Source organism: Oryctolagus cuniculus, chromosome 6 (genome assembly GCF_051225735.1).
Source record: "Oryctolagus cuniculus isolate XC-2025 breed Fujian yellow rabbit chromosome 6, ASM5122573v1, whole genome shotgun sequence".
Taxonomy (NCBI): domain Eukaryota; kingdom Metazoa; phylum Chordata; class Mammalia; order Lagomorpha; family Leporidae; genus Oryctolagus; species Oryctolagus cuniculus.
This window is the reverse complement of record NC_142872.1, coordinates 59,531,394-59,558,199: the sequence shown is the minus strand read 5'-3', so window position 1 is coordinate 59,558,199 and position 26,806 is coordinate 59,531,394. Positions and strand designations below refer to the sequence as shown.

General features: G+C 57.6%; 1 protein-coding gene across 3 annotated transcripts in view; it reads right to left on the bottom strand.

Moving 5' to 3' along the window:
- Positions 1-6,819: 6,819 nt before the first annotated feature.
- Positions 6,820-26,806, bottom strand: part of FGF18 (fibroblast growth factor 18) — a 33,786-nt gene continuing 13,799 nt past the window's right edge. For 2 of the 3 annotated variants that reach the window (XM_002710377.5, XM_089335068.1), the window contains 2 exons: positions 15,161-15,267; positions 6,820-7,461 (listed from right to left, as the gene is read on the bottom strand). In XM_002710377.5, coding sequence (XP_002710423.1) covers positions 7,195-7,461; positions 15,161-15,267 — 374 coding nt within the window. In that variant the 3' untranslated portion in view covers positions 6,820-7,194. The remainder of the gene's footprint in view (positions 7,462-15,160; positions 15,268-26,806) is intronic. The other variant, XM_089335069.1, reaches the window with a different exon arrangement.

Sequence of the window (26,806 nt, the reverse complement as noted above, 5' to 3'; positions counted from 1 at the left end):
CTGGGAAAATTCAGAGCCAGGAGTCAGGAGATTCTTCTGGGTCTCCCACATGGGTTCAGGGGCCCAAGCACTTGGGCCATCTTCCACTCCTTTGTCAGGCCATAGCTGAGAGCTAGATCAGAAGTGGAGCAGCTGGGACTTGAACCAGTGCCCATGTGGGATGTCAGTGCCACAGCACTGGCCCCAAAGTTGAATTGTAGAAAATAAGTTTGAGATATGTCACCTCTTCTTTTTCAAAACTGGGCAAAATGTTGTGGGGTGACAAAAACTGGGGAGGGAGGGGTGAGGAAAAGCCCCGGGGGCTTCACCCAGACTGTGTTACCTGGCGTGCTTCTCCCAAATCTTAAATGTGGGGATCCTAAGATGAATTGGTGGTAGGTAAACAGAGAGATGGATGTACCAGATTGATGGGTGGGCCGATGTTTGGATGGACAGATGATGGTAATGGTGATGATGATGGTAATCAAATAGATGATTGTTAGATGATTAGATAGAGGATTGATAGGCGATCGAGATAGAGAATAAATGACAGATACATGATAGGTGACTGGTAGACAGCTGATACAGACACAGGCAGATGATTGATAGCTAGGCAGATGCTGTCATGAGTCAAGGGAGCGCCCCACACTGAGATCCTCCCTGTATTTCTTGATCTGGAGCTTTCTGCTTCGCAGGGCAGCAGGTGCAGTGACATGCAGGCCGGGTGAGAGGTGGCTCTCTCTGTTGTAGAGACAGTGCACTGTGAAACAGGAAGTGGGAAGGTGAACAGGCCGGCCACGGGGGCACTCCGTCAACAAGGAGCACGTGGGCAAGGGGACAACGGTGCAGCACGCACTGAGGCCAGGGAAGGAAACAGGTCAGTGAGGATGGGAGCCTGCGTGCAGGAGAAAAGTGCAGACCGGTGGTTCTCAAAGTGTGGCCGCCAGGCCAGCAGCATCAGTGTCCCAAAGGAGCTTGCTGGACGCACAGTCTCAGAACTACCTGGGACGTTCTAGAAGCAGAACCTGCAGGTTCCGGTGCTTCTGGGGCCCTGCTGCGCACTCAGGTGTGAGAACCACCGCTGCTGGGACTCCCTGCTGCCGCCAGCATCCCTCCTTCCGGCAAGAACTCTTCCACTCCGCCTCCCCCCGCCCCAGACCTTCCCTGGCCTGGTCCCAGGGACCGGCCCATGGTCCAGGCTTGGCCAAGTAGTCTGACTCCCTGATCGCAGAGACAGGTTCAAGGCCATGCAAGAGGGAGAGTTACCCCAATCAGAATTGGCCCCAGGGAATGCTACTCTTCTCCTTCGCAAGTTCTTAGTCCAGTGGGACATCAGCCTGGGATGGCAGGGAACGCTTTCCCAACAAGGCCTCCCACCCAGCAGAAAGCAGGCAAGGAGACCAAGCACCTGGATCCAGCTGCACCTGAAGTCAAATGCGTGGGCACTTTCCCGTTACACAGAAAACATGTTTCCATATCCTATATGAGTCCATCTCCCTGTGTTTCTGTCATTTGTAGCCAAAAGGATCCTGAATAACACAGGGACGGAAGTGGGGGTGGAGGAGGAGGGGCGGGGCAAGGCTCTACAACCCAGGAGCCCTAGTTTCGAATCTTGGCTTCAAATGAGTCACTTTGCCTCTTGGATCCTGTCCTCCTGGAGTCCTTGGCCATGGGGGCTTACTGTAGGTATCACAGTCATGCGCAGGATGTGAGGGGTCAGATATGGCTTTGAGCAAGGGACCTCCCTGCTCTCAGCCTCATTTCCACACTGGCAGGAAGCAGAAGAAAATCAGTGCTGTGGTGGAAACGTGTGCACGGAGCTGGTGCTCCGTGTGACAGCTACCCTGAGTGGGATGGGTGGATGAGACCCAAGACCGCACCAGTCATTCCTGCCCAGAGGTTGGCATGGGCCGGCAGCTGCAGAGTGGTCAGCCCGGGCTACCCAGGATCAGAAAGAGCTGTCCCTTCCGCAAGCAGAGGAGCCGGCAGAAATTCTAGCTAGTGCTAATTAGGTCCTTAAAGCCACCAGCCCGCCTGCCTCCAGGGAGGGGACGGAACGCTTGGTTAATGACTGGCCCACTCTGCAGGGGGCCACACCCCGGTGTTACCTGCCGGCTTCCCCTCTGTGCCAGAGCTGGAAACTGCAGCCAGGAAGCCAGGCAGCCCCCGGCCGGCCAGCAGGGTGAGCCTCGCCGCCATCTGGTCCCTAACTCGGCTGCCTAATGTTTGTAGCAGACCCAGCAGCTAATTGCACGGGTAGGCAGCAGTCTTTCCACCTTTAGCACCTAATTCGCTATTGTTTCTTTGGAAGCCCGATCCTGCGGCTGGGGAGGGAGGGCTCTACCTGTTTATGGGACTTTCAGGCCCCGGGCACCACAGCCTGGCCTTGTTAGGCTCCGGCTGGGCAGGCAGCCAGGAGGGCATCCCCTGACTTCCTCCACTCAGCCTCGCCGCACCTCCCAGCACCTGCACGGCTCACCTGGCGGGCGGCAAACAAACCCCCACACCACAGCCTCCCCCGCTCCTCAGGGGACACTTCGCTTCCCTTGCCCCTCAGCTTTGGAACTTCATCTCCCCCCCCAAAACACACACACAGGCGAACGGGAGGGAAGAGACAAGCGGGCACGGGAGGCCTGGGTTCAAAGCTCAGCTCTGGCACCTTCTTCCACCAGCCTTAGTTTCCCCATCTACACAATGGCCCTCCTAACACTTCCTTGGCCAGGTTCTCGTGTCAATCAAATGAGATCCCAGCAAGGGCGAGGACACCGGAGCTTGCTCTGCCCCAGAGCTGTGCTGCTGGAACCGCTGTGATGGGAAGGGGAGCGGCGGCCATAGAGGGAGAAGACACTGGACCCCAGCAACACCCGAGGGGCGGGGGGAGAAGCACCTTGTCCCCACGCCCACTTCCAGCCCCGCTTTGGGGCCTCCTTCTTGCTTGCTTGCCTCCTGAAATGCTAGGGTGAGGGACAGTCCTTACTCCCCTCCAGCACCCATCTCGCCCAGTGCCATTACAAGGGGAGGAGGGGGAGTGGGAGGGACCAAGATAGCTCACAGCCTTCTGCACCCTGCCCCTTGCTCCTCGGCATCAGAGACGCTGAGTTGGGAGGGACGCTAAGCCAGGCCGGCTGGCGTGGGAAGAGCCCTGAACTCCCGGGGAGAGCTGCAGCTCACTGCGTCCAGCCGCATCTCATCCAACGTGTTGGTGAGCACTGTGATTACTGTGAACTGGCATCTAAGGGGCTCTGTCATATGCGCCTGGTGACCCCGGGTGACAAGGGAGAAGGAGGGAGACAGCTCCTGCCCGGGGTGCCCAGTGCTCAGCTCTCTCTTGCAAACACTGCCTGGAACCTGCAAGGTCAAACAATCGCACTGGGGAACGATATGGTGCATAGAAAAGCTGTGACACAGAGGGCGGGATGGGCAAGCAAAGACCAAGCCGGGCGCTCTAGGTCCCAGATCTGGTACCGTCAGTGGCAGGACACCCCGGGGAGAGGGCTGTCACCGAGCACTTAGGAGCGTGGTTTGTGGTGCCTCTCCTTGGGCTGGGAGAGTACAAGCATTAATGCAGAATCGGCGTCGGTGGGGGAAGACTGGGCGCCTGCACAGAGCTGAGAACTGAGACCATGAAGACTCCTGCTAGCCCCCTCCGCAGAGCGGGCGTACCTAGCAAGACACCACAGCAGCTGGGAAGGCTTCCCCCAGCCCACAGTGGAATCCTTGTTTCTCCTGACTCAGGAAGCATCCAGAAAGCTCTGTCTAGAGCAAAGAGAAGGGGCAAGACAGGGAGATAACCGCTGGCCTCGCTGCCCTAGGGATGGAAAAAGACAAGGTTGGGGGTGCAGGGGGAGCAGGCAGAGGCAGAGGGGGAGGGGCAGTCAGAGCTGGCAGAAGGCAGGGTGGATGAGAGCCTCTGGCTGCAATCTTTCTGGCCTCACCTTAAAAGTGCGCGAATGCGGCATCAACGCGGCCTCTCCCTCCAGATGAAAGCTCAAGTCGCGGCCCCTCCAACACCGCCCCACGCCCCCCTCTCTGCTCCAGCCCCACCAGCCCCCTCCTTGCACCACGACAGGCCTCCAGGCTTCCACACCCTCTGTGCCCTCAGCCCTTGCCCTCAGTGTTCCTATGGGCCCGCCCTCCCTGCCTTCAAGCCTGCTCAAGCCCACCCCGCGCCCTGCCTCTTTTCTGAGCACCCTAGCCCAACAGCCCCATCCCCCGCCCCCACTTTCTCATTCCTGCTGGCTCTGCGCCATCCGGCACATTGCATGTCTGGTTTGTCGGTGACCTTCCCCAATGTGCTGTGAGCTCCGTGAGGCCCTGCGCCTTGCCCTAACTGCAGCCCCTGGATCAGCACGTAGCACAGGGTTAACCCCACACCTGTAACTCCACAATTTCCTAGCTGCTATGGCTTTAAGCAAGTCAGTTCAACTCTCTAAAACTCCCCATGCAAGAGAGCAAACACCCAGCTCACTGGATGATGGCTTCAATGAAATCATAGAGTGAAAGGAGGTGGCATGTAACAGGTGCACAACAGGTGCCAACCAGGGTCGCTAGGAGTCATTCTCACCACCAGGCTCAAGCTGTCTCCTGCTCACTGCAAGGCCTCAGCCAGTCGTGGGAGCTGGAGGACCTATGTCCCCCACAGGGCTGCTGGGGACAATGCCCAGGCAGTGTCCCTAGTGGTGCCCTGAGCAGGGGGGCTGACACAGTGGGCACTCATCTCGTGGCAGCTGCCCCAGTCCTGCAGGGTTTGGAATTTGGACACGGGCCCCACCACTTTTTTATTTCGTTAGCTTGGGGGAGTGGCTTAACATGTTGGGGCCTCAGTCTCTTCATCTATAAATTGGGGATATTAACAGTGCCTTCTGCACAGAAGTCCTGAGGGCGTGATGAGATCGTGCGCATAAAGGGCTTCACAAAGCTGTGCAGGCAAAAGGGCGAACCGCAGACAAGGGGGACGGGCTGGGGCGGGGCAGGGAGGAAAGGCACCAAGGGCCCGAGTTCTGAGCTCTTGGCCGTCACCAAGGGGATGTACCTCTCTGAGGCAGCCGCAGGGAAAGTGCTCCTGTCGCCCACCCCGCCTGTGACCCCTCCTCTGCTCAGGGCCTCCTGGGGACCTCTCCCAGCCACTCTTGGCACAAGGCAAGTGCCGGTGACAGCAGCGGGACCCCAGACGATGCGTCTTCCACCTCAGGCAACCTCTTGCCTTCTAGGAATGCACAGTTTGCCCAAGGAAGAGACTCAGACTGAATGCGAGAAGGGAGGAAGGGAGCAGAACCAGTTTCCCTCCGCTGTCCTGACTGCTGCACCCACTGAGCCCAGAGCTCAGGGCAGGGGACCCCAGGCTTCCACTCTGCTTCCCACCCAAGACTCATCTGGCTTCCCCCCTGCCTCCTGGGCCAGGCCCTGGGAAAGAAGACCTTGAAGGGGACCAGCGCTGTGGCACAGATGGTTAAGCTGCTGCCTGCAGCACCGGCATCCTATATGAATGCCCGTTCAAGTCCCCGCTGCTCCACTTCCTAACCAGCTCCCTGCTAATCCACCTGGGAAAGCAGTGGGAGATGGCCCAAGTCCCTGGCCCCTGCACCTGCGTGGTAGACCTGGCCCAGCTTCAGCCATTGCAGCCACTTGGGGAGTGAACCAGTAGATGAAAGATCTCTCTCCCTCTGTGTGTGTGTGTGTGTGTGTGTGTGTGTCTCCTTCTCTCTATATAACTCTTTCGAATAAATGAATAAATCTTAAACAAAAAAAAAAAAAGAGGAGGAGGAAGAAGAATAAGGAGAAGGAGAAGCAGAAGCAGAAGACCTTGAAGAACGGACCCTTGGCCTTAACAAGGGCAGACTCTCCCCACTCCAGCGGGAGCCTCTGATCTGAGAAGAGAAACCCCAGGTCCCGCACAGACATGGACCCCGCACCTGCTATACCCCAGACCAGGCTGTGCTCGGCCAAACCCAGACATGGACTGACTTAGGGGCCCCGTGCAACAGACTGCAAGCTCCTTGAGGAAGGTTGCGTTTGCCTGCTATGAGGGATGAATTCCCGGCATCCAGGAGGATGCTGGCACTTCCCAAGTGTTTACTCAACATGTGCTGGGTGGGTAAACCCGTCAGGGAGCCGATGAATGAGACAATCACTGACTCACCAGAAGTGCGGTCCCCTGTGGCACCGCAGAGGTACCAAAAAAATGCATGTGAATGAATGAATGACTGAGCCCACCGTGGAATCCATGACTCTCCACCAACTCCAAGGCTGCCCACCTGCTTCCTTGAATGGCGCCTGGTGCACACTGGGTGCCGAGTGATCCATGGAAGAACCAACCACGGGACAAAGACAACAGCCCAAGAGGAAGGAGACACACACGGGCCGAACCTCACCCCCAGCCATCACGCGCTTCCTGTTTTTTTTTTTTTTAAATAATTTGTCGGTTGTCTTTAATTGTTGAGGCAGTAATACTTGGTTCATGAAACTGCAATATACAGAGAGGTGAAATAAATAGCTTATATATATATAATATATATAATATAGCTGGTTTTAAAATACCCCCTTATCATTGGTGTACTAGGTCACGTGAGTCACAGAAGGTCATAGCAGCATCCTCTAGAACTTGAGCAACGCAGGGTCACCGGGATCAGACGAGGCCGGCTGTCGTCGGAGGTCGAGGCGCGGAGAGCGCCCAGGCGCACACCTTCCCTGCGTGGTGTCCTGGGACAGCTTGCAGCGGACAATAAATAAATGACTGCAAACCAGAGAGCGATTTTTGTTGGAGTTTCGGGCGGGGAGGGGGGGCAGGGAAGGGGGAGGAAATGGGAGGAGTTTGTTGAGGGAAGGGGGTGCCACTTTCTCTTTCTTTGTTTTCCTCTTTTTTTTAACTTTTATTTTTTTTCTGCTTTTGCTTTCAGAACCTTTGGGAAAAAGGACTTTGGTTTCTCGGAGTGTCGGTTTCCTCGTTCGAGTCCTCCTCCGGGGACGAGTCTCCAGTCTCTTCCCAGAGGGAGGCAAGCACCTGTGGGTTGACAACAGCCCCTCTTTGTCATGGGGGGAGGGGAGAGGGTTTCAAGTCAACAACAAAATCCTCATCGCCCCTCCCCCGAAGAGTTTTGGTTCAGTTTTTTTGTCTTCTTTTAAACACAATGTACAAAAATAGAGCTTCTTCCTTATTTTTCATGTAAAAATATTCCTCTGATGCAGTCCTCTGGGGTGTGAGAGGGGCCGGGCGGCCTAGCCGGGGTGCGTGGGGCGGATCCGCCGCGAGCGCTTGGTCACCGTGGTGTACTTGAAGGGCTTCTGCGGCTCCGTCTGCCCCTTGGGGTACCGCTTCATGAAGTGCACGTCCTGCTGGTTCTCCCGGGTCTTGGGGCCCTTCCGCGGCCGCCCCTTCTTGGTGAAGCCCACGTACCAGCCGGAGTACTTGGCCGACATCAGGGCCGTGTAGTTGTTCTCCAGAACCTTCTCGATGAACACACACTCCTTGCTGGTGCCATCGGGCTGCAGGGACGGGAGAAGAGCGTTAAGGCGGAACCTGGCCCATGACGCCCGCTGAAACACGGTAAGGCAGGTGCTGTTCAGGACCCCTGGGGTGGGTGCGGTGCCAGGGCAGAGCAGACACAGAGGCCCCCACTCCGACTGCAGCGTGGGCGAGTGGAGATGGACAGCCAAGGAGCCAGGCTGGGGAAATCACTGCGTGTGTGTGTGTGTGTGTGTGTTTCAAACCATTGAGAGCAAACCTCAGGGGTAGGAGGGATTCTGCCTACACCCAGCCAACAGGATCCCTGCTGGAGACAATGCAGGGCCAGCAGACACCACCTGGGGAATGGCAGCAGAGGGAGAGGACCCCAACCAGATATCGAGGGAGATCAGATCTCCAGAGTGGGGGTTCCTGCTGAAGTGACTTAGCAGGGTTCTTGCTAAGACTGAATTTTGCGAGGAAATGCTCAGGCGGGCCTAGGAGAAGGTCAGGAGCTTGACTAAAGTTTGGCCAAACAAAAAGTCTTTGTCAGGAGAAGGTGAGAAAGGGAACAGCAGGTGCAAGGGGCAGAGCGCTAAGGAGAGAACATGTGCAGGTGGCCATGCCAGGCAGGGCACAGGTGAAAAGTCCTGACCCCACCCTCCAACCAGGTAACAAATTCCCACTGTCATTCAGGAATCCACTCCTCCCCATTCTCCACCTCACAGCCAGGCAGCTCCACTTTGTCCCTCCTAGGACAGGAGACCCAGATCCAGCCAATCAAAACATTATTTCCCCTTAGGCTTCAGTGATCGGTTCTCAGTAGGCATGTGACTCAAGCCATCCAATCAGAATGTTCCTTGAGACCTTTGTATAAGTGATCCCAAAAATGTTGGCTGATTTAAACTGTATTATGTAAGGCTGAACCGGAGGCAGCCATTTCACCACTAGAGAGAAAATCTTTCTGACGGCAAAGCCAGCATAGCAGAAGCAAAGCCAAGAGGAAGAGAATGGGAGAAACCAAGTTCTGGTTGCACCATCTGGGCTCTGCATCGAGCCACATCTAAAGGTCAAATTCGCTCCCTGATCTGTGGGCCAATAAAGTCTCACTTCCTTGAAACCAGCTGACATCATGTCCTATCAGTTGCAACAGAAATGAGTCCTGACAGATTTGCACAAAACCTGCCATGAAGTCGGCCACTCAGCTGCAGCTCAACTGCACTGTGAGGTGGCTCAGTATAAATCGCAGGGAATGCGGGAAGTGTTCATTCTTAACACGTGGTAGGAAGGAGGGTGGGGGGCTTCCAAAAATAAGAGATGTCGCCTGGCCAGACTCCCAGGCCCGGGCCCTGGGTTCTGGGCTCTCAGGCCCCCAAGCAGAGGTGTGAACTCCCATGGAAGAGAGGTACACTGGGCAGGGTGCCCCAGTGTGCAGAGGCTGATGGATTTCGACCCTTTCAGCCTAGCTAATTCCACTCTCAAGCCCCCAGACTCCGCACCACCTAAAGGAGCCAGGAGATGGGTCCTCCTGCATCACAGGATGAGGGCAGCAACAACGCTCAGAAACAAGCCTGACGCTCACGGGGGACCTTGCAGGAAGAGCAGGTGGCTCCGCCCGGGCTGGCCTGAGGCGGACAAAAGGTGGTGGGAAGGCAGGGCTTTGCGTCTCCTCCCCGAACCCATCCGGCCGCTCGATGGGAGAGTGGGAAACACACACAGTTGGAAGGCCTGAATTAGCAGCGTTCGAGTTTCCAACTGACATCTCCAAATTTAGGCCGGGCCCACTCCCCGTTCCGGACGGACGCCCAGCCAAGTTGGAAGCCCAGCGGTCTGGCTGTGTGCGGAGACTGAGGTGCGAGTTCCAGCCTTTTGTTTGAAGTGGAAAACGGGCTGGAGCTTCCAGGAACGTTCACCTTTAAGCAGAGGGCAAGCCTGGGCCCTGCAGACAAAGTGCTGAACTTTGCAGAAAGCAAACACTCGCTGGAGGACGAGACCTTGCCAGGAGGCTGCTGAACACGCAGAGGGCAGGCCCGGGAGGTGCGCTCGGCACTCAAAGGACAGCACCGGGTGAGGACGGCAGAGAGGAGCTCTTGAGCGAAGCTGGGGCAAATGTGCAAGGCAGGGAAAGAGGGGTGGTCCCGGGGCTATAGGTCCCCCATGGAAAAATACGGAAGATTTCTGCCCAAACTGAGTCCTGGTCTCGACAGAACAGTCAGGAAAAACTGAACAAGATTACTTCTTCACCCCAGAACAGCTGCCCCTGCCTGGGACACTGTTCTCCTTCAAGGCTGAGCTCAGGAACTGCCTCCCTGGCGAAGGCTTCCTGACTGCCATTTATCTCCCTGGGCGATTCCTCCACTTCCTTTGAGAGCTGCCAAGTTCGAGACCCGGCAGCTCCGCTTCCAATCCAGCTCCCTGTTAATGTATCCCGGGAGGCAGCAGATGTTGGCTCAAGTGCTTGGGCCCCTGACACACGTGTGGGAGACCTGAAGGAGTTCTGGGCTGCAGCAGGCTTTGGTCTAGTCCAGCCCTGGCTGGTGCAGGCATTTGGGAGTGAACCAATGAATGGAAAATCAATCTCTCTCTCTCTCCCCCTCCCCCGGCCCCCACCACGACTTTCAAGTAGATGAAAAAAAGTAAATGAACATTATTTTCAAAGTAATGTATAGGAAAAACTGCCTCCATTCAAACATCAGCCTTATTGGGCTCATATACGCCATCCTGTTAGCCCCAGGCACCCACTCCTCCCCCAACCTCCTGACAGAGCAATTTGGCATCTGCCTCTTCATTAACCCAAGAGCACCCCAAAGTCAGACTGGCATCTTCGTGGCCCTGCTGGCTGAGCCAGGCGTGCCCAGAGCATCTGTGGTTGGAGCAACAGCTTCGCTAGCAGTGGGGGTGACACGGGAAAGCCTACAAGAAAGCGGCCTCTGCCTCCCAGACCTTCCCCATGGCCCAGTGATACCATGAGCCACGGGAGACCCCTCCTGGGGACACACTGATCAGGGAGACTCACGGAGCTGACGGTGGGGGCGGCCACCTGGCCCACTCAGTCTTCCTACCCATTCATTCAGCATTTATCCGCTTTCACTTATTGATTTTCATTTTTCTATTTGAAAAGCGGACAGACAGGGACAGAGGTCTTCTATCTGCTGGCTCGCTCCTCAAATGCCTACAACTGCCAGAGCTGGGCCAGGCTGAAGCCAGGAGTCCAGAACCCCATCCGGGTCTCCAATGTGGGTGGCAGGAAATAAGTACTTGCTGCCTCCCAGGAAGCTGACATCAGAAGCAGATCTGGGACTCAAATCCAGGGACTCCAATATGGGATGCAGGCATCCCAGGTGGCACCGAATGACCACTCCAGCTCCAGCATTTATTAATTGCGAGCTATAGCCAGACATTTCCATATCCATTATTTCATTTCATCCTCTTAAATCACTAAGGTCAACTTGACCTGCAGGAAAACAGAGCTCCAAGAAAGCTGCAAGGACTTGCCTAAGGTCATGGAGCTCTAAGTGGCAGAGCAGGGATTTGAACTTGCTTAGCCTCTGCAGCTCAGTTCTCCCCTGCCCAATCCACAGAGGGCCACTGGGAGAATGGGTGAGGAGGAACAGGCGTTGCTTGTGCAAACCTCACCTCCCCCAGACCCACATACCAGGGGCATAAAGTGAGGCTCTGGATGTGCAAAAGGCTAGCCCCCGGCGCTGTGGCATAGTGGGCTAACCCTGTGCCTGCAACACCAGCGTCCTCTAAGGGTGCTGAATGGTGTTCTGACTGTTCCACTTCTGACCCAGCTCTCTGCTATGGCCTGGGAAAGCACCAGAAGATGGCTCAAGTCCTTGGGCCCCTGCACCTGCATGGGAGACGCGGAAGAAGCTCCTGGCTCCTGGCTTCGGATCGGCCTACCTCTGGCCGTTGCGGCCAGTTGAGGAGTGAACCGGCGGATGGAAGGCCTTTCTGTCTGTCTTTCCCTCTCTTTGTCTGTAACTCTATTTTTCAGTTAAAAAAAAAATGTTTCTTTCTTTTTTTTTTTTTTTTTTTAAGAGGCTAGCCCTGCCAGTGCCCAGCACACATGCTCAGTACATGCTGGAGACCCGTCCGGGTTTAGTGAAGATGGTGCAGTTGGGCCTCGGGCTGCAATTCCAACACTTGAGTGCAGGGGCCGATTACAAACCAGCCATGGAGCCTGTGATAATGCTAAGCCTCCCACCCTGAGAGTAGACCAGAAGCCAACAGTAGGTTGCACTGGCTTTGACCTTGGCCTGGGCTCCTCACCACCCTCTCACCCTGCTAATTATCTGCAGGACTTTATAAAACACCCCATACAGCTGGGTGTTTAGCCTAGCACTTAGGGTACCTGCATCCCATGTCAGAGTATCTGGCTTCCACGCCCCCTCAGGCTCCTGATTCCAGCTTCCAGCTGGTAAAGACCTCAGGAGGCAGCAGCTATGGCTCAAGGAACTGGTTCCTGCCCCGAAGTGGGAGACCTGGAAGAAGCTCCTGGCTCCCGGCTCCTGGCTTTGGCCTGGCCCAGCCCCAGCCATTGCAGCCATTTGGGGAGTGAACCAGTGGGTAGAAGATCTCTCTCTCTCTCTGTAAGTTTGCCTTTCAAGTAAATAAGTCTGTTTTTAAAAAAGGAAAAGAAAGGAAAGAAATGGCTCTGTGCGATTATTATATCAGTGCAAAATTTTTTAAAAACTCTGTGCTTGTGCCCCACCCCCAGAAATTCTGGATGAACTAGTTCTGGATAAGTTGAGCAGAAGCTGCAGGACTTTTCTGACGTGGAATTTGACCCTCTCTTCCCTACGCCCACCTCCAACCTCCTTCTGCCCAAGCTGAAGGATTCGATCCACAGCCTGAATCCTGGTGGCATCACTGGTACCTGGGTCCAGACCTAGCAAAAACAAGGACTTGCTGAGCTCCGTGAGCCAAAGCCTCCCCTTTCGCTTAGGGCATTCTGAGCTGGGTTTCAGTCACTTACAGCCAAAGCACACGTGCTGGTGGCCCTGAAAGGGCCTGTAACCCTGTGTTGCCCCCAAAGAGGACTCGGTGATAATCACACAGGTGGGGGCAGGTGGGGAAATCCGATCTGGGTGGGGCCTCCAGACTTGCAGGGGAAAGTCCAGCACACAATGCGAGATGCTCAGCCACCATTCATGGAACCACAGGAGCACCAGCTCCTGTGGGAGACGGGGAGAGGGGTTCCAGAGAGGCGGCCAGGAGAATGGGGGCACCTGAGCATACGGGGCTCAGGTACAAGGCAGCAGGGGGAGTAAGTACGTCCGGAAAGGCTCTGTTGAGGGTGCCATGCACCTGCCACAGGTGCACAGAGGTGGCACCCAGAGTCAAGACAGCCCAGGGAAGTTCCTGTTGTTGGAGTGGCTGGAGCTGGAGCCAGGGCTGAGGCCTGGGGCTCCCACGAGTGAAGGAGTGACCTCATGACCTGGTTTCCATCTGACAGATGACGACACTGTGGCTCAGCGAGCTCCAGGCACTCTGACTCCCTGGCCTGATGTGCACAATTCTGGCTGGAGGCTGCGAGTCAGTCCTCAGAAAGCAAAAAGCACATTTCTGTTGCTGTGGTGCTGCTGTAGCCCCTAGGCCAGGTATGTAGCACAGACGGATGCATGCACCCAGAACTGGCCTTCTTCAGGGAGCTCCAAATCTAATGAGGGATACAAGCCCCAAGACAGAGGGCAGGGACAGCCTGCTCAGCAGGAGGGCACACAGACAGGGGATGGCAGCCAGAGACAGAGCAGCATGGAGGGGCCCCAAGTCCCACCCCGGGAGCTGCGGCCAGGGCAGCAAGCCGTGAAACATTGGAGATGGGATCCGGGGCTGGGACCCCGCAGGGTGAGAGCGCTGGGGACAGGACTTCCAGAAGGCATGAGGCCAGGGCAGGTGTGCGGGAAGGAGAGGAATCCCGTGACAGGCCCAACTGGGCAAGGACACAGCCCTGGGCCCGAGGGTTCCGGCTTCAGAGCAGGAGTGTGCGTGGAGCTGAAGACAGGTGGCCATGGGGGCGCCCCCAGAGCACAGGGTCAGCCTCGGAAAAGGGGCCTGCAGGGGCCGGGGAGTGGGCATAGGAGAGCCAGGGCCGGCAGGGGGCCCGGGCCGGCCTCCCCACACCCCCGCGCGCGCCAGCTGAACCGTCCCCAAAATTCATGCCGAGGGGCGGGAAATAGGAGCCGGCCCCTGTGGAAGTGGTGACTCAGCGGCCCGGGGCCGGGGCTGCTCTTCTGACCCGGGAGGGCCCTCCTGGGGTCAGGATGCCGGGAACCGCGCCGCGGGGCGGGCACCGGGCGCGGGCGCCAAGCCGGAGGGAACCGAGCCCCAAACCCCAAGCAGGTCGGGCCTGGGAGGCGGCCCAGGCGGGCAGGAGAACAAAGCTCCCGACGCGGGGCCCGGCCACGCCGCCCGCTGCCGCAGGCAGCGGCCATCCAGGCTGGGGAGGGGAGACCGGCCGGGCCCCAGCCCCGACCCCGCGCGCCGGCCGCCGGCCCCACCGCGGGCCGAGAGTGAATCACTAATTGAAACCACTCCCGGGCCCCAGAACGCGCTCTTGGGATCGCCACTATTTTGCTGTTTGAGAAACTCCGGTTGGGGTGGGCAGTGTGGCTGGAATCTTTTCCTGCCAGACTGGGCTCTGAATCCCGCCTAGCACTGGTGTGGGACTTGGGACAGGGGCCCAGGGCGTGGCCAAGCCTCAGCTTTCCTATCTGTGAAATGGGGCTGGTAGTGGTACAGACTTGGGCATTCTTTGGGAGGGCTCCTTTTTTTTTTTTTTTTTGCTCAGGGCCTGGCAGAAAACAGGTGCTCAAATTATCAGGGCGATTGCAACCGTTTTTATTAAGGGATTTCCCCCAAAATATTAAGGTGACAATACTTGAGCTCAGGTCCCTGGCCTGTTACACCCTCCCAAGTCACCTGAGCGCAAAGCTGAGGGCTTCGAGAGACCAAAACCCTGACTGGCCACCTCCCTCCCACCTCCGTAATGTGTAACCAACTGCAAATTATGCACCAGGGCCTAGGCTCCCAGCAGGTGAAGTCCTTCCAGCCTCCATGGACATGGAGGCTGGCACAGTCCCTGCAGGGGAAAGGGGCAGACAGCTTGAGCCCACCACAGAGCCTCTGCCAGGACCATCGTCCACCTGACATTCCACGGGCAGAGAAGGGGAGCAGGGGAGCTCAGACACCCCTGCCCCAGCGCCCTCATCACCGCCCCAGTTTGCTGCATGCAGCTCTCTTGCCTATTCCAGAGTAATAAAATCTTCCTGAAATGCTAGAACCGTGAGGCCCAGCGCTGACAAGGCAGCCGGGTTCCGGAGGCTGCTGTGCGGCGCTGGAGGCCCCTGGCGATTGTTAAAGTGATCGCTGCAGCCACAGCACTTGGCCGACTGCTGACTGCTCGCTGGGACTCTCCTGCTACTGAGGAGGTCAGAGCTCCAACCCCCCCACCACCACGGCAGGACCAGGGGCCCTCTGTGCTCCCAAAGCCCAGCCGTAGCCCTGGCTACCTTGGCCCGGTGGACTGCAGGTGCTCCCCCGCAGAGAAGGAATGGGTGGGTTTGAAGGGAAGAGATGACCTTGGGGCTGGCTCTCTCTCTCTCTCTCTCTCTCTCTCTCTCTTTCTCTCTCTCTCTCTCTCTCTCACACACACACACCACACACACTCACACACACACACAGGGTCTGCTTCCCCTTCTTCCCAGCCCCCGGGAGCGGCAGGCCCTCACTCACCTTCCCCACGAGCTTGCCTTTGCGGTTCATACACAGGTAGAATTCCGTCTCCTTGCCCTTGATCCGGACTTGACTACCGAAGGTGTCTGTCTCCACTAGGAGCTGGGCTTCGAAAGGCAGGACAACAAGACACGCTGTTTAACCAGGGGCAATGAATGGCCCAGCCTGAAGGCTCAGTGACATGGTCCCTGACCCCGTCCCTGGTCCCTCCCTCCCCCAACCTCAGGCCTGGGCGGGGGGGGCTCTGACAAGTCTCACTGGAGTGAGCACTGGGTCCCTCAGGCTGGGAGACAGAGGCTCCTCTTGGCACCCAGGTGGCTCCAACAGGAGGGGAGTCTGCCCTGCGCCCTTCTCCCGCTCATCACCAAGGACCCCCAGCCCCTCAGCCCCATTTCCCAAAGCAGCACAGCCGGCCAATTTCCCCACCCCCGGTTTGAGAAGAAACAGTGTTGGGACTAAGGGGCATGCACACAGGTGCACAGGCGCGAGTGCTCGCCCTCTCACACACACACACACACACACACACACACCTTGCCCTGGGGGACATCAAGCTATTTCAGAGTCCACTTTCCCCAGAGCAAACAACTGAACCCCCGCTGGTGCCCCCTTGGCACCTCTGTCCCAGCCACTGGAAGCTGCCAGGGCACAGAAAGGGGACGTGCAAACCCCAGGGGAAGCTGTGCGCCCTTCTCTGGTGTCCCGGCCACCACCTCTTCCTACCCAAGGCTGTGACCGTCCCCCCTGCAATGCTCGCACCCCGCCCCCCGGCCCCCTGCTTCCTAGCACCCTCGGAAGTTTAATTTCACTGACAAGGGACTTGCTTCTCCATAACCAGAATCATAGCCCCGAATTCCTGAGTACAGTATCCTTGGAGCCACAAGGAATGTGCCTCAGTGCTCCTAAACTACACGAGGTAGGATTTTAATCAAAAAAATTTACAAATATAGACCCTGGTGCCCTGCTGTGAAAATTACAACCATCTGGAATGCAAGATTTCCAATAATTAATCTAGCCCTCCTTTGACACCACTGCTAATTAAAATGTGATACCCACCTTTCCGAGGGGAAGAAAAAGAAGAATTTATATAAAATTTAAAGATCTAACAAGAATTCAGTAATTCTAGAAACAAGGGGAGGCACATTCTTTCCCCTCCCCTTCCCCCATGGCCGGTGCACACTGAGTCGGACTGAGATGGAGGGCGGGGTACACACCTTTGACCCCCACCCCCACCCCCACTACCCCTTCATTCAGACTCCCTGTGATTTCTTCTGCTGGCTCCACCCCAGGCACCAAACAACACAGCGGCTCGGTGACTTTTCTCCATCTCTGCACAGAGCTCAAGCCAACTGGGGGGGAGGGTGTGGTCAGGACAATTCCAGGAGCTTCTGATGAGGTCTTTAGAAGGCACAGATCTGCATCTAAACCCCGGATCCCCTTGCCAAGTGTATGACTATGAGCCTCAGTTTATTCATCTGCAAAATGGGCAGAAGCACCCTTAACCTTCAGGACTGCACAAAGTGACACAGTAAAGAGCTCAGCACCCTGTTCTCAGAGGCTGGGGAAGGGGAACTCAGTAACTGTTGTTTTAGTTTCCTAAAAACTGCAAAACTGAACAGTTTTCCTAAAAGAAAAAACTGTTCAGACGTAGTGGGAAGAACCTGGATGTGTGCACAAGGGCGGACCTTGCTGCCCAGACCCTGCGCGCCACCGAGAGCTTCCTCAGCGTCCTCCAGGGGCCCTGGCATCACCCTCCGGGAAATGCCCCAGAAAGTGCCTGCGGTTGGGACTCACAGGGCCTGAGTTCATTTCCGGCATTGCCGTCCCAGGCTGTGTGGCCCTAAGCAAGACACCCGCCCTTCCGAGTCTCCGTTTCCTGGCTGGTGCAAGGGACAGAGGGGCTCAACCCTGTCCTGCTTCTTGGAATGGATGAGTAGAGGCCAAGAGAGGGTTGGCAAGGGAGGCTGTGGGAAGCAGGTGATGCCATGGGGCTGGGACCCAGGTAACCCCCAAGGGAGCTCCAAAGGCAGCCTCTGCTGCCTGCCCCCTCGCAGCACCTGCCCAGGCCTTTGTCCTCAGATAGCTCCTACCATGTGCTCAATGAGACTCCCCGAGCCCACTGCAGCCACTGATTCCCATGAGGCTGAGTGTCTTAGTGCCCATTTCACAGTATAGAAAACTGAGGTAGAGAAGGCACTCCAGCACGAGGGGCTGACGTCAGAACTGCCCACCTCTTTCTGCTGGGACCTGGGCTCCTCCAAGAGAGGCCTCCAAGTGCAAGCCCTACTAGCACTCAGTGGCCAGAGGCACGACAGGAGACCCTGGCCTTGGCCTTGGGCAGGCCTGGCCATTCCCACCAGGTCAGGGAGCGTGTGGGCCCACGGGCCCCTCCAGCGGAGCCGACAGTCCGTTCTCCCTGACCGGCTGCAGCCTGCACTGGCCCAGCCTAGACTCCACTCAGCACATGACATCATGAGCAGGGAGCCGGGCCAGAATTATGTAAAGTCTTTGGGGAGCAATAGCTCGGCAGTTCTCAGAGAGAGAGGAGAGGAGGGGAGAGGGGAGGGAGAGGGGGACTCCACCCAGGCCAGGTCCACTCCAGAGCTTGCCTGGTCCCCAGCACCTCTGCCCCATCCGGCCCGTGACCCCAGCTCTCTCGCCTGGGTTCAGCTCCCTTCTCGGCCCTGCAGCCAGTACCTCTCTCCTCTCATCACACCTGGACCTGCGCAGCTCCGGCCACACCCCCTGCTCTCCACACACCAGCCCAAGGAATCCATGACAAATGTCACTTTAAGAACCTCTCTCCTTGCCTCAGACTCCTTTCCAGGATGCACACAACCTGGCCCCGCCCCCATCCTCACAGGCCCCGCCTTCTCCCCCCACCCACAGCACAGGTACTCCTGCCTCTGGGCCCCTACACCTGCGGTTCCCTCTGCCTGGAGCTTCCTGCAAATGGCCCCACACTCCTAGGTTGTCACTCAATGCCACTTCCTCAGAGCGGCCTTCCATGACCACACTGCCCAGGGCTGGCACTGCCCTCCCCTTGGCATGCTCCGTTTCTCCAAAATGGCCTCAGGTGTTTCTCTCTGCCCCTGAGGAAGGGTCTCGCCTGGCTTATTCACCCCTGCAATGCCCAGGCTTCAGAAAGTGCATCAGGCGCTGTGGCACAGTGGGTTAAAACCCAAATCTACAGGGCTGGTGTCCCATACGGGCGCCAGTTCAAGTCCTGGCTGCTCCACTTCCGATCCAGCTCTCTGCTGTGGCCTGGGAAAGCAGTGGAAGATGACCGAAGTCCTTGGGCCCCTGCACCCGCATGGGAGACCTGGAAGAAGCTCCTGGCTCTTGGCTTTGGATCAGTCCAGCCCTAGCCGTTGCAGTCATTTGGGGAGTGAACCAGTGGATGGAAGACCTCTCTCTCTCTCTCTCTCTCTCTGTCTCCCTCCTCCATCCCTTCCTCCCTCCCTCCCTCATACACACACACACACACACACACACACACACAGGAGACTCAGGGAGAAGGGGCTGGCCCAAAGGCACGCAGTCCCGGGCTCCTCCCCCATCTCAATGCAGGGTGGGCTCCCACCCAACCCTGTCGGGGTTAGGACCAGGTAACCACCAAGGCCTCCTTCGCTCCCGCCCCATTAGGAGGTGTCAGCAGCAGCACACATGTGTGCAGAGCTGACGATGCTGGGCATCGTGCCTACCCCCATGCGTACATCAGTTCATGCTAACCCTTACAGCAGTCCTGTGAGGAGCCAATCCTTGCTGTGATACCCATTTTATAGGGGAGAAAACTGAGTCCCCAGGTCACACAGTGACGTAGCTAAGGGTCAAATCCTGGCAAGCTGAGCCAGAGGTCCCTACCCTGAGGGAGTAAGTAGACACAGATGGGGGCACGGTCAGCTTCCCTTTGGCCACTTTGCAGGCAGAAGCCCTGGAGTGGACATGCAGCTGCAATTTCAGAAGATGCTGGCGGGGGGCTAGGGTCTCCCCAAGGAAGAACCCTTAGAGCCCACAATGAGGTGCTCCCAGGGTGTTTCAGATCTGGTCCAGGGAAGACGAGCTGCACGGACCCAGAGGAGGAGCAAGTCCAAGCTGGGGCGCCGTCCTGAGAAACAGCACACAGAGCCGGGCCCCTCAGGGCCCACTGCAGAGTAGCAGCCCTGTGCCCACCTGCGGCCATGGACCAGGAGGGCAGTGGGAGAGGAGCGGGCACCAAGGACTCACTCCCTTCTCCAGCACCCGAACCAAGAGGGAAAAAGAAAGGCCAAGAAAACGAAGCCAGAAAGAAAGCCCTTTCTGTAAAGACTGGTGCAGTCTCTTTTTCCCCATTTCTCTAAAGTACCTACAGTAACAATTCAAAATTATTTGGGGGGGGGGGCGATGCTATGGTGCAGCAGGTTAAAGCCCTGGCCTGCAGTGCCAGCATCTCTATGAGAATATGGATGCCGGTTCTAGTCCCGGCTGCTCCTCTTCCGATCCAGCTTCCTGCTAATGGCCTGAGAAAAGCAACAGAAGATGGCCCAAGTGTCTAGGCCCCTGTCACACATGTGGGAGACCTGGAAGAAGCTCCTGGCTCCTGACTTCTGCCTGGCCCAGCCCTGGCTGTTGCAGCTATCTGGGGAGTGAACCAGCAGATGGAAGGGTTCTCTGTGTCCCTCCCTCTCTATAAGTCTGATTTTCAAATAAATAAATACATCTTTAAAAAACAATTCTTTGAAAAGTTATTTGAGGGGGCCGGCACCATGGCTCACTTGGTTAATCCTCCACCTGCAGTGCTGGCATCCCATATGGGCACCGGGTTCTAGTCCTGGTTGCTCCTCCTCCAGTCCAACTCTCTGCTGTGGCCTGGGAAGGCAGTGGAGGGTGGCCCAAGTGCTTGGGCCCCTGCACCCACGTGGGAGACCAGGAGGAGGGAACTGGCTCCTGTCTTCAGAGTGGTGCAGCGCCGGCCGTGGCAGCTATTTGGGGGTGAACCAATGGAAGGAAGACCTTTCTCTCCATCTCTTTCTCTCACTGTCTACTTCTACCTGTCAAATAAATAAATAACTTCTATGATATGAAATTTGTGTACCTTAAAAAAAGTTATTTGAAACCTTGATGAAAGATACTATTCCTTTGACTGCCTACCATGTTTTAACAGTCAGAAGATGGGAGCCAGTGCCGTGGTCTAGTAGGTTAAGCCGTTTGCAGTGCTGGCATCCCATATGGGTGCTAGCGGGAGTCCCAGCTGCTCCACTTCCCATACAGCTCCTTGCTAATGTTCCTGGGAAAGCAGTGGAAGATGGTTCAAGTCCTTGGGCCCCTGCACCCACGTGGGAGACCCGGAAGAAGCTCCTGGCCTAGGTCTGGCCATTGCAGCCAGCTGGGGAGTGAACCATCAGATGAAAGATCTCTCTCTCTCTCTCTGTCTTTCCCTTCTCTCTCTGTATTTCTTCCTTTCAAATAGATAAATAATAAATCTCTAAACACACACATGGAGTATCTCATTGGATCCCACAGCCAACCCCATAAGGTAGCCAACAGTGATGCCGCCTTTCAGGTGAAGAACCCGAGGCAGTCATCCGAGTAGTTCCATTCTCGCCAGTGTCACACAGCAAGGACCAGAGACAGGAAACTGTAGGGAAAGACACAGAGAGGCAGCCGGAGGTCTAGAGAAACGGCGCCAAGAGGGACCCAGCCCGGGAGAACGAGGCTGGATAAACTCCCCAAGACCGGCGAGGGCCACGGGGGAGCTGCGGCCCCAAGCGGCCCTGCCAGGTGGCCAGCAGCTGGCTGCCGCCACAATCCCATGCTGACGGAGCTCCTGGCCCCTCTCCAGGCATCACCGGCCTGCGGTGAGGGAATGTCCTGGCCACAAAAGGCACTGGGAGGTCACAGCGAATCTGTCCTCCCTCCGTCCCCTCTGAAGGTGGCCCCAGCACAGAGAAATCGAGAGGGGCGGGGGAGGGGAGATGTGGCCCTGTCGTGATGAGACAGGCGCATGCGCACTCTCTGGCCTTTGCTCCAAAGGGGCCCACACTCGCCTTTCTCCTAAAGTCCCTGGAGGAGATGTGATGGCCACGTGGGCCACCAGACAGGAAGAGGGGCAATCAATGGCATCGATCAGGAGCTATGTTTAATCCTCGCTGGGGCTCTCACGTAGCTGCTCCAGCCCCGGGGTCAGCGAGCCATGGGTGGCCGCTCCTCACTGGGGACAAAAGTTGTGGGCTCAGAGGGCAGGGGTTTGGAATGTAAACGTCCCTCCTCGTTGCGTGAATTCCAAGGGACACCGACCCGTTGATCGTGGCGTCCCCAGGGCACAGGGCAGGCAGGGGATCTCCCACATCCCTACTGTGTGCCACCCATGTCCAGAGGACAGGACCCACACAGGCACACACACGGAGGGACCCAGGCCCTGGCTTGCTCCAGCGCCTCTCTGTGGCCGGCTCAGCAGCCAGCAAGACAGACAAAGCCTCTGCCTCCAGGAGCTTGTGCTCCAACAGGAGTGATGTGAGTGGCTGCACCGGCATCAGGATGTCAGATGGCCACAGGCTCTGGGGAGGGAACCGTGCCTTTCAGGGACCGGGCACACGGACCCTCTGAGAAGGGGTGGGGTGGAAGCCAGTGTGCACGAGGTGAGGACATCCCGGCAGAGGGACAGCCGCACGAAGGCCCGTGGATGGGAACGGGCACCTCCAGGAAGACAGGCCGGCCGCCATTGCTGGCGCAGGCTGGGCAAGGAGGGGCCGCAGGGGCTCAGGAGCCAGGCCACACTGGCCCTCCTGGCTGATTCAAGGACCTGCCTTGGATTCTACGGGACAGGAATGCCATGGAGTGGTGGAGTGACATGTCCTACATTTCTGCAGAATGGACCGTGGGGGCCCACCCTGGAGAGAGCAGGGTCCCTGTGGCCTCGTTGGTGCCAGCCAGACCCAAGGATCAAGCCCTTCCCTCACACCAACCCCCCCCCCCAGGAAGTAACAGGATGAGGGGACTGGGAGCAGGAGGACCCTCAAAAACCCCAGAAGACCCCACACAGCTCTCCCCACGGCCGCACACGGCAGCCTCTGATTACACTTCGAGTCGCCCCACACTGATTTCACTCATTCATCAGGCGATGTCTAAGGGGCCCTCGTGCTGGGCTTGAGGACACAGCAGAAAGCAAGGTCATTGCCTCCAAGGAACCCCTGTCTTAGGAGCCGAGCATGCCAATAGCTGGCTCCACCAGGATGGGACCCGTACTGGGACAGGGGTGGTAAAGAGGCGAGGCTGGGGCTTGGGGAGGCTGCCCAGCAGGGCAGAGCCTGCTCCAGGGCACACTGGCTCCCTGTGAACCTGGAATCACAGACCCGTGCCAAGCCCCCACCGGAAGAAGCCTGCGGAATGTCAACTCCACATCCTCTAATCCACCCAGGCTAAAAGTGGGAAACTGAGGCCTGAAAGGGAACAGGTATGGAAAGGTAACAGCATTGTTCCTGTGCAATGTGGGCCGCAAGTAAGGAACAGGGCGCTAGACTGAGAGCTGCTCAAGGACTGGGCCCTGGCACGTGTCACTCACCACTGCACACACACACACCCCGCCCCCGGCTGGGCCATCTGTGTGGAATGTGCGAGGGGCCCTGGTGCTAACTCAGAGGAGACTGAGCCACACCCATGAGAGGACCCCAAGGCCATCTTTCCTCAGCTGGCCTCGGTCCCCTGCACAGAACCATGCCAACAGGGCCTGCCCTGCCTGTATCTGAAGTGACGGCAGACAGGAAGCTCCCCTTCTTCCCCCAGGGCCCCCCCAAGGACTCAAGAACCAGCTCCTGGGGCCTGCTTTGTGTGCAGCCTCTACCTGCAATGCCGGCATCCCATATGAGGGTTGGTTCAAGTTCCAGCTGCCCCACTTTTTTTTTTTTTAAGATTCATTTATTTATTTGAAAGGCAGAAGCAGAGAGAGAGGGGGAGAGGCAGAGAGAGAGAGAGAGAGGTCTCCCATCTGGGGGTTTATTCTCCAAATGGCCACATGGCCGGCTGATCCAAAGCCAGCAGCCTGGAGCTTCTTCCAGATCTCTACATGGTTGCAGGGGCCCAAGCACTTGGGCCATCCTCCACTGCTTTTGAAGGCCATAGCAGAGAGCTGTTTTGGAATTGGAGCAGCTGGGACTCGAATGGGTGTCCATAAGGGATGGCTGGCACTGCAGGCAGTAGCTTTACCTGCTGAGCCACAGCACCAGCCCCTGCTCCATTTCTAATCCAGCTCCCTGTTAATGCACCTGGGAAGCAGATGATGGTCCAAATGCTTGGGCCCCTGTCACCACTTGAAGGACCTGGATGGAGTTCCAGGATCCTGGCTCTGGCCTGGCCCAGCCCTAGCAATTGCTGGCATTTGGGGAGCAAAGGAGCAGATGAAAGATCTCTGTCTCGGCTGGCACCGCGGCTCACTAGGCTAATCCTCCGCCTTGCAGCGCTGGCACACCGGATTCTGTCCCGGTTGCCCCTCTTCCAGGCCAGCTCTCTGCTGTGGCCCAGGAATGCAGTGGAGGATGGCCCAAGTGCTTGGGCCCTGCACCCCATGGGAGACCAGGAGAAGCACCTGGCTCCTGCCTTCGGATCAGCGCCGTGCGCTGGCCGCAGCGCGCTGGCCGTGGTGGCCATTGGAGGGTGAACCAACAGCAAAGGAAGACCTTTCTCTCTGTCTCTCTCTGTGTCCACTCTGCCTGTCAAAAAAAAAAAAAAAAAAAGAAAAGAAAAGAAAAGAAAAGAAAGATCTCTGTCTCCCTCCCTCTCATTCTGCCTTTCAAATAAATAAATAAATCTTAAACAACCAAAGTTCCTAACAGGGGAGCCCCACCCTGAGCCAGTGACAGCCAGGACCACAGCGATGCGGTTCATGGTCATTACTCATATTCTTGCTGGGACAACCATGGGTGCCTTGTGCTTCGGACACTCTCCCATGTCAGTGCCCCGTTCTGCAGAAGAGGACGGCTCAGAGGGCTAACCCATCCCTGCTCTTAAGTGGTGGAGCTGAGACGTGAATCCCACCAGACTCCAGGGTGCACGTGCTCAGCCCTTGAAACCCCAAATCCCTGGCTAGCACAGCCCCTCCATGTGGCCCCAAGCCCCTGCACTTCTTAGGGTCCTGCCCTAGTACCCAGCAGCCCTGCTTCCTACAGCCAGGAACCAAGGCCCTCACCTCCCATGCTCAGGTGCATCAACCTTGGAGGTGAGGGGGGCCTTCTCATCCCCGCTAGGCAGAGGAAGGCTCTGAGCCCAGAGCTGCAGACTCCTGGCCCAGGCCCGCTGGTCCCAGGGCAAGAAGAGGTGGCTCACAGAAACTTCCCCCTCGACCCCCCTCCTGGCCTGGCAGCCCAAACCCTGAGCCTCCAGTCTTCTGGCCAGCTGTCCCATAGCCCACGCCCCACCCCCAGAGCCCAGCCCTAGGTTCAGAAAGCCCCTCATTCCTGGAGCAGCCCACCCTCATGGCTCCCATGGCGCAGGGAAAGCTGGAGGGGACACAGAAGGAGATCCTTCTGCAGAACGCAGGGGTTCGGGAGCCCCAGTGATAACCTGTGCACACTTCACCAACGAGCCACCACTGCAGACAAGTCACCCAGACCAAGGGGACCTGCATTTTGAGCCTGCCTGCCCACAGAGGCTGCCATTCTACTAACTCCAAGGTGAGATGCCAAATGCCAGGTGTTTGCAGGGATCCTGTACTTGCACTTGGTTGGCTGAAATTCTGAGACCGCAGTGAGGTGATTCTAACTATGTGTGTTGCCCGTCTCAGGCTACATGGTTCTCTCAGCCAGAGCCAGACCTGAGACGAGGGGAGCAGGTCCCTTCAGCACCCAGCCTGCCCCTCCCCCAGGGCAAGGCAGGCCCCTCATACAGACCTACGGAGCCGCCGCCCCGTCCTCCTGCCTCGTGTGGCCACATAAATCACCCTCCCAATAATATTTGTATTGATCATCTAGATTGGAAGCTTCAATTGGCTCCATTGTCTCACTTCCTCTCCCAGGGCTCACAGATGGGGTCCCTCATCTGCGTTTCTAATGCGATATTTAAATGGAGCAGCCGCAAGGCCTCCATGGTGCCCTGGGTGTGCAGGGGTTGAGGAACATGTTCCTAGAAAGAGTGTGATGACCGCCCAGCAGGTGTGGTGCTAGATCGGTCAGGTGCCCCCAAGCCCCAAAGTGGGGTCGGCCGGCACTGCCACCCCCGGGGCCACTCCAGCCCCTCACCCACATCAGTTTTGACAGTGCCCTCAGTGACTCATATGCACACTGACATTTAAGAAGCACGGCACTCGGGGCTGTGGCATAGAGGGCTAAGCCTCTGCCTGTGGCACCAGCATCCCATATGGGCACTGGTTTGCGTCCCGGCTGTTCCTCTTCCAATCCAGCTCACTGCTATGGCCTGGGAAAGCAGTAGAAGATGGCCCAAGTCCTTGGGCCCCTGCACCTGTGTGGGAGACCTGGAAGAAGCTCCAGGCTCCTGGCTTCAGATCAGCACAGCTCCAGCCTTTGCGGCCATCTGGGGAGTGAACCAGTGGATGGAAGACCTCTCTATCTGTCTCTCCCTCTCTCTGTCTGCAGCTCTACCTCTCAAATGAATAAATAAAATCTTTTAAAAATCAAAAAAAAGTACAGCTCTAATCCAAACCTCACATTGTTATCGATGAGAAACTGAGGCCCAGAGACGGGCAGAGGGCACGGCCGAGGTCACACAGCAGGTAAGATCCCCTAAGGCCCCAGCTCAGCAGAGCAAAGGAGAGGCCTGCCGTGCCCGGGCCCGTCTCCCTCCCCAGCCCCTGCCTCCCGGGCCAGGCTGTGGACAGATGGTTCAGACCAGAGTGTGACCCCCCTGTACTCTCCTAGCCTGGAGGGGCCAGCGAGAGCTCCGGGGAACCCCCAGCAGGGCACCTCCTCCTGCCGCAGCCAGCCAGCTGCCTCTTCCCTGGCAGCAACCGGACAGCAGAGCCCAGGGAAAACCAGCACCTGGGCCCGCGCGGCGCAGCCAGGCGTCCACGCAGAGGGCCTGGGAGAGCTGGGGAGGAGGGAAGCTGTGGCCAGGGGGAGGGACGAAAACAAAGAGGGGAAAGGGGCAGAGCCAGGAAGGGAAGAAGGGTGGGAGGGAGGGGCGGTGGTGAGAGTGATGGCCAGGGAGCCGGGAAGGAGGCAGCTGGCCTAGAGGTGCGGGAGGCCAGCGTGGCCCAGCCCTGCCCGGCCCAGCCTGGCCCCCAGTGATGGTGCAGCTGCCACGCTCGCTCGCTCGGGCCCTACCATGAGGTCAGTCCTGCCCTGGGGCTGCAGGAAAATAAATGGTGTCTAAGATAAAAGGTCCACGAAATTATTTGTCTTGTTGTCATGTCCTGCCGGCAACGGGCAGGGGCTGGCGAGCAGGATCACCCCAGGAACGCCGCGGCTGGCAGACTCGGCCGCATCAAGGACTCCCAGCCCAGCCAGGGCCTCAGCTACCCACGGCCCTGCCTCCCCAGGCCTAGTGCTGTGCTCTCCTGGCCAGGGGCGAGAACCAGGCTGGCTCGGAGCAGCCGGAGCTCCTCCTGCCTGGCGATGCTCAATCCGTAACCTGTGCGGTGAGTACTCGCTCAGGGTCCGTCACAGCCACGCACCCCCATGCTCTGGGAGGCTGCAGTCATGTTTTTCTTGCTGTTTAGGGGCC